The 12,195-nt window shown below is 45.7% G+C and overlaps 1 protein-coding gene across 1 annotated transcript; it reads left to right on the top strand.

Annotated features, from left to right (window-relative positions):
• Window positions 1–1,785: 1,785 nt before the first annotated feature.
• LOC136653502 (perforin-1-like) lies at window positions 1,786–5,454 on the top strand. The gene is made up of 3 exons (XM_066630396.1): window positions 1,786–1,967; window positions 2,548–2,610; window positions 4,326–5,454. The coding sequence occupies exons 1-3, from the start codon at window positions 1,786–1,788 to the stop codon at window positions 5,452–5,454; spliced, it is 1,374 nt and encodes a 457-aa protein (XP_066486493.1).
• Window positions 5,455–12,195: the final 6,741 nt, after the last annotated feature.

Genomic DNA, 12,195 nt, shown 5'->3' with positions numbered 1-12,195 from the left:
GTCAGAGTTTCCTTATCTCAGATGAGCTACCTTCCCAGGCTAACGAGTCCCATCTACCCGGTGGCTGTTTAGTCGCCTCTTACGCCAAGTACAGCCAAACTGAGGGCCTATTCTTATCCCCAGCCCCCAGGGGAATAGAGCAGCAACTGTTACCCTGCACATGCCCATTCTCATCTGATCTTGGAAGCTAAGCAGGGTCAGGCCTGGTTAGTACTTGGATGGGAGACCGCCTGGGAATACTGGGTGCTGTAGGCTTATACCATAGTCTTTCGAGACTAAAGGTTGCCAACCATTTAGATACATAAAGTCCAAACATTAACAAATGGTAGTCTATACCACTATCTAATCCTTCAAAACTAATCTTCAAATCCATAATACATCAAATCATTGTCTTCTCTCTGTTTCAAAAAATCAATAATTGGTTTCCAATTTTTCAAGAAGTTTTTTGTTGAGTTCTCCTTAAGTAAAGTTGTGAGTTTGTCCATCTCTGCAAAGTTCATAAGTTTTGTCCACCATTCTTCTATCGAGGGTATGTTTATAGTCTTCCAATTTTGAGCATAAAGTATTCTGGCAGCGCTTATTATATACAAAAATAAAACTTCATTTTTTCTTTCCACATATTCATCTGTCATACCTAATAAAAATACTTCTGGCTTCTGTTTTTAAGATCAACTGTATCTGTGCTTGAATTTGTAACCAATATTTTTTTACTTTTGAACACGTCCACCACGTGTAGTAAAAGGTTCCCTCTTGTTTCTTACATTTCCAACAACTATTGGACATGCTTTCATACATTTTGGCTAATTTACTTGGTGTCACATACCATCGATAAATCATCTTATATATATTTTCCTTAATGTTAATATTCAGAGTAAATTTTATCTGTTTTATCCATAGTTTCTCCCATCTGTCCATTGAGAGTTCATGGCCCACATTTTTCGCCCACTGGATCATGCATTCTTTGACCTGTTCATGTTCTGTTTCAAATTTCAAAAGCAATTTATATATTTTAGATATTACTTGCTCATCTGATCTTAGTTGTTTCTCCAATATTGACTCTCCCTCTTCAAAGCCATATAATTTTTTATCAGTTTTAAATCTTTCTAATAATTGTAAATACATAAACCATTGGCAGTCAAAACCCTCTGCAATCAATTCTTCTCTAGACTTCAACATACATTGACCTTGGTTAAATTTCCCTTGGTTAAATTTCACTATTCCCTGGTGCATAACATTAAAAAGGTGGCAGAGCAGCTTTTAAACGGATCCCTGGGGGAAGGCCAACAGGAGCCGAGGGGCATCCGGTTCGGGACTCCTCATCCCTATGGGATGAGGATGGGGAAGTACTATGTAACCTGCTTTTCCACTCTGCCTTAAATTTAAGTAGGAACATAGGAACAGCCCCGCTGGATCAGGGCATAGGCCATCTAGTCTAATGGCATAAGCGCCATTAAGTGAGCATGCCTTGTGTACCTTATGTTTTCAAGCAATGCTGCAACACTCTGGCTCTATGTCTGGAGTAACTTGCAACACATTCCTCTGTTAGTAAGTCAACAACCTTTTTCTTTCTCTTTTTCTCATTCAGGGTGTTTTTTCGTTGGACCAGATATGCACAAAGGGAGCCCTATCTTTGCTGTCTGCATGTTTCTCTTATTTCTCCTTCTCACTCTTGTGTCTCCACAATGCCGAATTGGCACAGCTACTGAATGCGACAAACGGGTTGGATTTGTACCAGGTCTTTACTTGGCCAAACTCGGCACTGATATAACCACATTAGACAGCACAATGTACGATTTGATGGATCTGCGTAAGTGGCAAATACGTGGCTGCACCTTGTGTGAGAATCCTTTGGTGAAAGTGAAGCGACTCCAGAAGCTTCCTCTGGCTGTCACTGCCTGGAAAGCCAACATTTCATGCCAGCAGAAGGTGCAACACTCTGCACCCAAGTCAGTCATTTCTGAGGTGAGGTGAGGCTGAGGTGATGACAGAATTAAGTGTAAAAAATGATTGGAAGAAAGAGCTGGACGTGGATGTGAAATCCAGCGCTGTCCAATGGATTCTTGCAGGATCGGATTCCCATTTTACTTCATTCATTAAAGACAAGAGTTCACAGGACAAGTACATTTTCCTTCTCCATCATGTCTCCTGCTCATACTACAAGTGAGGAAGGTGGGGGGGGATTGCAAAATGCAGAGTGCTGGAGTGGGAGGTGGGAAAGGTTAGCAAGTGGACTATCCTTGTGGTGCAGTTTGAAAAACCTGAGTGGGAAAATGATTTTCAAAAAACCAACAGTAACTTCCAGAGACTTGTGTGGTATCTCACCTGACCTAACGTATAAACTACTCATTTTAGCATTTGTGGATCCTTAGGCTGCAATCCTAACCATAAATTCCTGAGAGTAAGCCCCATTGAACAAAATAGGACTTACTTCTGAGTAGACCTGGTTAGGATTGTGTGCCTTACAGGCTGTCCTACCACCTGCATTGCAGCCCAGTGTCGGCGGTGGGTGTCACAAATGTGTCATAATGTGTGTATTTGCACCTTCAGAGAGGAAGCAGCACCAGCGGGGAGGCCTGCGCAGATCGATACCCAGTCGCTGCTGATGAGTAGGTGAGCATCCAGCAGCTTGCGTTTGTGGGGAGGGTGGCGGGAGGGTGGCTGGAGGTGTTTCTGGGTGGGCGGAGGGTGGAACAAGGGGAGGAATAGGTCCAGGAGGGGATGGGATTAGCGGAGGGCTCCTCCGCTGAACCCTATCCCCTGTGTTGGCTCGGAAGCCCAACACGGGGCTTCTTGAGTCTGCAACAGCAAAACAGATGTCACATACTCCAGAACAGAGGCGGTCCTGGGCTTTTCCTGGGTATCGCTCTGGAGATGAAAGACACAGCCCAGAATCAAGTTGCAGCCACTCCAGCCATGATTCAGCACCGTTCTGGGCCATCTCCCTCAAAGGGCGAGAGGAAAGAGCCAGCCTAGAGTGGCAGTACGCTGGGATTGGTAGCATGCCTTCCTCCTGGATTAAATCCTACATCAGGTTGGTTTTATATTCATTGCTCTGGCGTTCAACAACCTCAGTGTCAGGACCAAAGGGCACCTGGAAGGGCCAGAAAGAGGAATGGTCTGTCTTGGACTAACTTTTAAAAATCCTTTAAAAAGATGCACCAAACTCATGGTGATTCCAGCAATCACCAGTGATTTCTGGCTAAAATCATTTGTGATTTTAGCCAGAAATGGAATATCCATAAGTGACCTGGAGCCAGGGTGAGGCTAGCCCTAATATCTCTTATGCTTTCCTGTCCCCACACAGAAGTGGCCAGTTTCTGTGACTAAGAGGCAGCACTTGTCTTGGTGAGAAAGCATTATGTTTCAGCTCAGTATAATCAGCAAGTTACAGCTTCAATGAGGCAGAACACATTGAACAGCTAAAAGTCTCACCACTGAGATTCTTTAATAGCCCCACACAGACACACTAACAAACCATTAACACAGATGATATTACCAAAGCCAGCTGTTGCTGTGGAAGAGATGACATGTACTTTAAACCTCGAGGTGGGTCCTTTAGCAGATGGAAGGAGAGAGCCTCGAACCTCAGCTGCAAACCCCTTTCTGGCATCCAGCTCCCTCCCCCCAAACTGGCCAAGATCTCCATCTTCACTCATGCCTATTGGCCCTTGTTCCACCCAGAATGGAATCCAGGGTAAAGCTGCCTGGGTGAAGAGAGGGGGCTTCCAGGAAAAGGGGCTGACTCTCAAGCTGGAACAATCTGGCTGCACTCTGCATTCCTTCTCTGATCAAGCTGTACCCCTTTATCTCATGACCTTGTCCCCTCTTACTGCCTCTGTGGGCATACTCTTGCAACTTGGTGGGTTGGGCTGAAGCCTTGTCTATTTTCTACATGCCCCTTGGCCTTTATCCCATATCCTATGTCCTAGCACACAAGGAACTCCTCAAAACTGCAACAAAAGCAGATTGGGAAATGATTCTTTAAAATGGCTAGGCTCTGGCTAAGCAAGGCCTAGGCCCCATTGGAGTCCTGGAACTCGAAAAAAGTGGCAGTGTGTAGTTATCAGACATGATCTGTTGGAGACCTTCTCCATCTCACAGGAATCTGCCTGCTTGCCCTTGCGTGTAAAATGCTGAACTCAGGAGATATTTGGACAATCTGATTTGGCAAAACAATTCTTATAATCTCCTCAGAATTGCAGTGCTTTGAAAACTATTTAGTGCTTTGAAACTGTAGTGCTTTTATAGGATTGTCAAGAAAAGCCCATGACAGTTGATATAACTCCTCTGCAGCTCTCTGAGTGGTGCTCTTGTGTTTCTTGCAGGTTTGGTATCGACAAAGATAAATCAGTTAGTGAAGATTTCAAAAACAAAGTAAAGCTTCTCCCAGAAAAGTATGATAGCAACTCAAAGCTAAGATATTACCACCTGATTAGATCCTATGGGACTCACTTTATAACAGAACTTGACTTGGGAGTAGGTGTCAGGATCCTGACGGCCCTTCCAGTGTGCAAGATCCGACTGGAAGGCTTCACTGTCTCTGAGATCAGCCAATGCCTGGAAATTGAGGTAGGTAAAATTATCGGTTTTGGTGAAGTGACCAAGGATCCAGACTTCCAGAAGTGCAAAGAGACACTGAAAAACCTCACTGGCCGCTGGCTATCCAAGGATCAGCTGAGGTTGATTCAAGGTGGGCAGGCATCCGAACGCTCTCCCTTTTTCCGCACTGGATTCGACAACGATCCCAAAAGGTGGCTGGAAAATAGCAAATATTGGCCTGGCCTGCTTTCCTACTCCCTAGAGCCACTCCACACCTTGGTGAATAAAAGCGACCCTCGGAGGGACAGCTTGCAGCATGCACTGAGTGAGTATGTGAGAGAACGAGCTCTGTGGAGGAACTGCACCCACTCCTGCCCACCAGGGGTCCAACAGAGTGCCTGGGACCCCTGCTCCTGTGAATGTCCCAATAATAACTTCACCAACTCCATGTGCTGTCCGCAACAGCGAGGCCTGGGCAAGCTGACAGTAACAATAGAAAGTGCCAGCGGTTTGTGGGGGGACTACATCACAGGTTCCGACAGCTACGTCAAAGTGCTCTTCAAAGATAAATTAATGTGCACACCCACTGTTTGGAACAGCAATCACCCAGAATGGAATGCCAACTTTGATTTTGGAATCATCCAGGTCCAAGAAGATTTCTCCGAGCTAGAACTACAAGTCTGGGATCAGGACTTTGGATGGGATGATGATCTTTTGGGGAGATGCTTTCCATCTCTGTCACCTTGGAATTCAACCACTCATTTCTGTTACCTGAATCATGGACGCTTGAATTACAGGTACCACTTGGCCTGTGGCCCCCACCTTGGAGGCTCTTTCTGCTGGGATTATATCCTTCCGTGGATGAACAAGAAAAAAATACTTTCACAAGTCACTGTGAAGGAAAACTTTTCCTGATGGAGGAGCCACTGGAATGTTTCAAGTATGTTTGCTCTTGGCCTTTTCTGTGGGTGCCGCTTATCCCTAAAGCATGATTCCATGTCCCTCCCTACAACTGCCATATAATTTGCCAACCCTGCAGCCAATACCAATCAGAGATGCATCTGGCAAAGCTATGACACACATTAGATTTACTTATTGTATATAACATTTGCTCTCATTTTTAAGCTATGAGTGTATTCTGTTAATTTTCAACTTAAAATCTGCACCAAGGCCAATTCATTTTCTGAAAATCCTGTATAATTATGAAAATAAAGCTGAATAACAACCTGCTATATTGTTTGGCAAAATTCTGTTTTTTTATACAAGGTACTGCAGCCACACCTTCAGACCTTTGATAACCCACCAGCTTCCAGAGGCTTTGACAGTTCACCTGGATCAGGCTTGTATATAAGCAAAAAATACTTCACTGTCACAGAGCTAGAGAGTTAAAAACAAAAATGTGTTTATAGTAAAATACGTGGGGAACGTTGGGAATTATCCTTGTAAAGTTCTCTAGGTGTAATAGGGAATAATATTCTGCAATGCTTGTGTTGATCAATTTCTCTACCAACATTGGTACCTACTTGTAAGTTCAGGGTGGGGGCACCAAATCAATTCTGTAAGAATTACCATGAAGATTGAGGGTAAAATTCACAGCCCAATCCTGAGCTGCCCAATTGGCCATGACTCCTGCGGCGCTGAAACTGCTGCCACGGCATCCTGCACATAACAGGGCAGCTGCTGCCAGCTCCTTGGGGGAAGGGGACTTTCATCCGCTTCCCCCAGTAAGGTAAGTAGCCCCGCAGTGGAGTTACTTAATTCTACGGCAGTCCAAGGGCTGCCGTAGAATCAAGAGCCTCCTTGTCGGGCCCGCAGCCCAACACAGATGCTCTGGATGTGGAGGAGCAGAGCTCCTCTGGTTCCACTTCCCTCCTGCCCCGCTCCCTCCCCTGGCACGCCTCCTCCCTACCCTCTCCCCGCCTCCCCCTGCCCAGGTACGCCTCCTCCCTGCCTCCCCCCATGCCCCCACCTACTGAACACAGTGGGACCTACCGTACTTAGTGTGTATAAGACACATGTTTTCTGAGTGTGGGTATAACTACTAATGTATACTACCGTACTCAGAAAACTACACACTCAGAAAACATGTGTCTTATACACACTTAGTAGTACGGTAGGTACTGTGTTCACTGTGGGGTAGGTCCCCACAGTGTGACCCCACTGTGTCCCACTGTGTCCCCGCTGCCCAGCAGTTCAGGCAACCACGGAGCGGCGGAGCAGCTGAGCTAGCACGACGCTAGACTGGTGCTGAAGGCTGCAGATGTGCTTTACGGCACGTTTGCAACACTCCGCGTCAGCGGTGGAGTGTCAGCAGTGGACCAGCTCTAAGAGCTCAGGATTAGGCTCCCAGGCTCCAATCCAATTCACTCTTCCATGGAAGTAAGTTATATGGAAGTAAGTAACTAAATGGGGCTTAATTTAGAGTAGACATACATAGGATTATGCTGTAAGTTCTGTCACTAATAGCTAGCCCTGATTTGCTGGGAAGCAGGTAGGTATCAATCCTGGAGAGCAAGCCCCAATCATCTCATGTCAAAATCTGCAAGTATGTGCAACTTGAACATGAGGAAGGGGGCTTTTGATCCACTCTTTGGCACTTTGGCAGTGCTACTTTCTGCCCGGCCTGTGGTTTTTGGGGTGTTTTCCACAGAGCTAGATGTAATCTAGTGGAATTCATGGTGGAATTGGGGGAAGTTTGAGGAGGAATAATGAGGATCCATGAAGGACTAGGCCTATGTAAAAGGCAAGGGAGAGATAAGGAGCTGATCAACCCATGGCTAATCAGAGAGAAGGCTCTGAATAGATTTCTGTGCTTATGATGAGGGAGTCTGCTTGGTATGAGGAGGGAGAGAGGTGTCTTCCTCACTCGGAAAACATGCATTTTTTGCTGAGTTGTGTACATACGAATCAGACGTGTCAATGACTCTGGCACTGACTCCAGTCTGAGGCCACAGACTTGGAAAGGGGTTCCCACATGTGCAAACTCAAGTCTGTCTTTGCTGGGAGTGCTTGCTTACTTTTTTTTACAGTGTGAAAGACCTCATCGGGCCATCATTCTGACCGAGCAGCAGGGAAGTTCCAGCCAGGATGTTACGTGAAAATCCCCCTTCTAGACTTTTAGCTGTGATTTTCTCTCTCTGTATATCTGGTTATGCTATTATGAACTATAATATCATGCAAGCTAACAGTGGCATCACTAGGATTCATGTCACCCAGTGCATGAGGCCTGCATGTCACCCCATGCAGTAAGCGGGGCAACGCCCCAGGTGGGCGTGGTGATGTACCATCGCCCCATCCCCACTGGTTTTTTTGGCTGTACCTTTTGTTAGAACACAGGAATTACAATGTGGTTTGTTTCATTGCATTCTGCATGGAATTACACATTGATTGATATATAACATGATGGTATTAGTCCTCCAAATTCTGATTTTAGTGATTTTGAAAACTTGTAACACACTTTGAAAACACACACCCCTGTGTCAACTTACTAACACCTTATTGCAGCAGTTCTCAAACTTTTAGCACTGGGACACACATTTTAGAATGACAATCTGTGCAGGACCCATTGGAAGTGATGTCATGGCCAGAAGTGACATCTTCAAGCAAATTAAAATAAATAAATTAAAATAAAATAAATAAGGGGGAGCCAGTCCTGTTCCATCAAGTGAATCTACTCTGAAGTAAGTCCTATTGTGGTCAATGGGGCTTACTCTCAAGAAAGTGTGGGTAGAATTGCAGCCTGTGAGCTCAAGGCTATGCATGTCTACTCTGAAGTAAGTCCCATAGTGGTCAATGGGATGAATGCCTCATCAAAGATAGGATCTCAAAACACATAGACGAACAGGCCTTGCTGAGGGAGAATCAGCATGGCTTCTGTAAGGGTGTCTTGCCTCACAAACCTTGTAGAATTCTTTGAAAAGGTCAACAGGCATGTGGATGCGGGAGAACCCATAAAGATTATATATCTGGACTTTCAGAGGGCGTTCGACACGGTCCCTCACCAAAGGCTACTAAAAAAACTCCACAGTCAGGGAATTAGAGGACAGGTCCTCTCATGGATTGAGAACTGGTTGAAGGCCAGGAAACAGAGAGTGGGTGTCAATGGGCAATTTTCACAATGGAGAGAAGTGAAAAGCAGTGTGCCCCAAGGATCTGTCCTGGGACCGGTGCTTTTCAATCTCTTCATAAATGACCTGGAGACAGGGGTGAGCAGTGAGGTGGCTACATTTGCACACAACACCAAACTTTTCCGAGTGGTGAAGACCAGAAGTGATTGTGAGGAGCTCCAGAAGGATCTCTCCAAACTGGTGTAATGGGCAGCAAAATGGCAGATGTGCTTCAATGTCAGTAAGTGTAAAGTCATGCATATTGGGGCAAAAAATCAAAACTTCACATATAGGCTGATGGGTTCTGGGCTGTCTGTGACAGATCAGGAGAGGGGTCTTGGGGTGGTGGTGGACAGGTCGATGAAAGTGTCGACCCAATGTGCGGCAGCAGTGAAGAAGGCCAATTCTATGTTTGGGATCATTTGAAAAGGTATTGAGAACAAAACGGCTAATATTATAATGCCGTTATACAAATCAATGGTAAGGCCATACCAGGAGTATTGTGTCCAGTTCTGGTAACCGCATCTCAAAAAAGACATAGTGGAAATGGAAAAGGTGCAAAAGAGAGCAACTAAGATGATTACTGGGCTGGGGCACCTTCCTTATGAGGAAAGGCTGCGGCGTTTGGGCCTCTTCAGCCTAGAAAAGAGGCGCCTGAGGGGGGACATGATTGAGACATACAAAATTATTCAGGGGATGGACAGAGTGGATAGAGAGATGCTCTTTACACACTCACATAACACCAGAACCTGGGGACATCCGCTAAAATCAAGTGTTGGGGGAGTTAGAACAGACAAAAGAAAATATTTATTTACTCAGCGTGTGGTTGGTCTGTGGAACTCCTTGCCACAGGATGTGGTAATGACGTCTGGCCTTGACGCCTTTAATAGGGGATTGGACAAGTTTCTGTAGGAAAAATCCATACACAAGCCATGATGTGTATGTGCCATCTCCTGATTTTAGAAATGGGCTATGTCAGATGGGGCATTTGGTGGGCTGCTGTGAGATACAGGAAGCTGGACTAGATGGGCCTATGGCCTGATCCAGTGGGGCTGTTCTTATGTTCTAATGGGGCTTACTCTCAGGAAAGTGTGGGTAGGATTGCAGCCTGTGAGCTCAAGCCTATGCATGTCTACTCAGAAGTAAGTCCCATAGAGGTCAATAGGGCTTACTCTCAGGAAAGTATGGCTAGCATTGCAGCCTGTGATCTCAAGCCTATGCATGTTTACTCAGAAGTAAGTCCCATAGTGGTCAATGGAGCTTACTCTGTAGTCTGCCTGCAATAACAAACCCCACCCCCACCCCCCCAAAAAAAGAATCAGTGAGATTTCCAGCCCTCGCCAGTGCCCAGTTTAAAGTTCTTCTATTTCAGGCACATCAATATAAAGACCCACCTGGCTTTGCAAGTGCAAAATAGAAAACTTTTCCCTTACCAGCTCAAGCCTCTTTTTTGTCCTTTTTAAGGGAGGAGAGAGGCTGCCTTCTGGAACATACGTTGAGCTTCAGTTCCATCAGATCAGGACCGTTCTGATGTCGTCATGTTCCCCCTTTGCCTGGCCTGAACACCAGCCAAGGCACATCTGCCTACTCTCAAGTAAACACAACCGTGAGGCTGCTTTGCTTTCCATCGGGCTGGAAGGGAGGGACCTCCTCCTCCCTTTTGTGTTTTGGGGGCTGCATTCATTGGATCAAGATCATTCTGACATCCTTGGAGTCCTCTCAGTCCTTGCCTGAACTAAGGCAAGTTCACCTACTCCTGAATAAACACGGCCACATGGCTTTGTTTCGGGCTCAATAGCTGGGAGGGAGGGAAGGACCTCCTTCTCGTGTTTTTGGGGGCTACATTCATTGGATTGGGACCATTGTGGTGTCGTTGGATTCCTCTCAGCCTGCCCTTTCCAACAACTATGGCAAGTACATCTACTCGCGAGTAAATGCATGATACGACTCACTTTCACTTTCCATAGGGCTCCACGCATTTTTTTTTCTTTCTGGTTTTTTGGCCATAACTTTTGACAGAAAGGAGCGATTTCAATTCTGTTTTTTGCATTGCACTCTGCTGGACATTCCACATCCAACAGTGTATGGCATGACTGGGTAGCTCTGAAAGCTGCAAAGTTAGTGCATCCTCCCCCAGGGAGCATCACCTCCCCAGCGTGTCACCCGATGCGGCCTGCACCCCCCTGCAGTGACACCAGTGCCCCCCTCACCTGAGGCTCATGAAGCCTCATGTGACCTGAGCCCACATCCAGGAAGCTTCTCTGAGGTTCCCTGATGCTATAAACCAGAGGTGCTCAAAGTTTATAGCAAAAGGACCACATCATCTCTCTGACACTGTGTTGGGGGCCAGAAAAAAAAATTACATTTCAAATTTGAATAAATTTACATAATTTACATAAATGAATGTCTTAGATATCATGAAAACTTTCAAACCAGTTCATAAACACTTTCTAACACAGTGAGGGGAGTATCTGTAAACCGCTTTGTGAACTTTTAGTTGAAAAGCAGTATATAAATACTGTTAATAATAATAATAATAATAATAATAATAATAATAATAATAATCTTCCAGCCAGTTCACAAGGACTTTCATATACAGAGGGAGGAAGGCACCTTTAAGTTTCTACTGCTCCGAGGTTGCAGTAGTGCATGAGCACTCGCTAACCTGCTCTCCCTCAAGCAGGAGGCAGGTGGCATGTCTGCTGCCTGCTTATCCACCTGCTCTCCCTCATGCAGGTGGGTGACATGTCTCCCTCCGGCAGCATGTGCTGCTACCCGCTTAGCTGCTCACTCACTCTCACTCTCCCTCCCTTGCACAGGTGGCATGTGCTTCTGCCTGCCTACCCACCCTCGCACAGGCAATCTTTCCACTCCCTCTTCCCACTGCTTGGTCTTTCCCTTCTACCACTGGGTCCACATGCGTGCTACCCACGGGCCAGGCAAGGAAAGAAAGGCCCAGTACAGGGCTTTTTATAGTGGGAAGGTAATTCAAGACTTGCAAAGCTTGAACTAATGTGAGACTATAAAAGGCCCTGCGTAGATGTTGGGCTTGTCTTTCCTTCGTTGCCAGGTGTGAAGCTCAAGCACAAATTAACAACAAACTGCAGCTGTGAACTTTTCAGGTGGGGAGGGGGAGACCACCATGAGGGAGAAGGCCTGTGGCACGTTCACACCTAGAATATTTGGCTGGATCCTCTAATTGGTGGTGGGACCAAAAGTCCTATAAAGGTTGGAGGGCTTTCCTATGTCTTAGTTCATCTCTGGCCAAGGGGGCCTGAGCTTTGACCATTCTGACAAGATATGACCTGCCATGACTGCAGCAAGGATGAATTGGATTGGAATTCTGAAAGTGTAAGACTTTGGTGAGTCTGATAAGTGAGTCTGGAATTCTGAAAGTGTAAGACTTTTGGTGATAGTTAGAATTAAGAGTTAGTTCTTTATTGTTTTATTATTGCTGAGTGTTGAATTGTATGGTATGGTATCTCAATGCTCTACCCTAAATTCTTAAATCTATGACTGATGCAGTGCCTGCCGTATAACTAATTTTTAA

Source organism: Tiliqua scincoides, chromosome 5 (genome assembly GCF_035046505.1).
Source record: "Tiliqua scincoides isolate rTilSci1 chromosome 5, rTilSci1.hap2, whole genome shotgun sequence".
Classification (NCBI taxonomy): Eukaryota; Metazoa; Chordata; class Lepidosauria; order Squamata; family Scincidae; genus Tiliqua; species Tiliqua scincoides.
The sequence above is the reverse complement of the archived record's forward strand: the minus strand, read 5'-3'. Positions and strand labels throughout refer to the sequence as shown.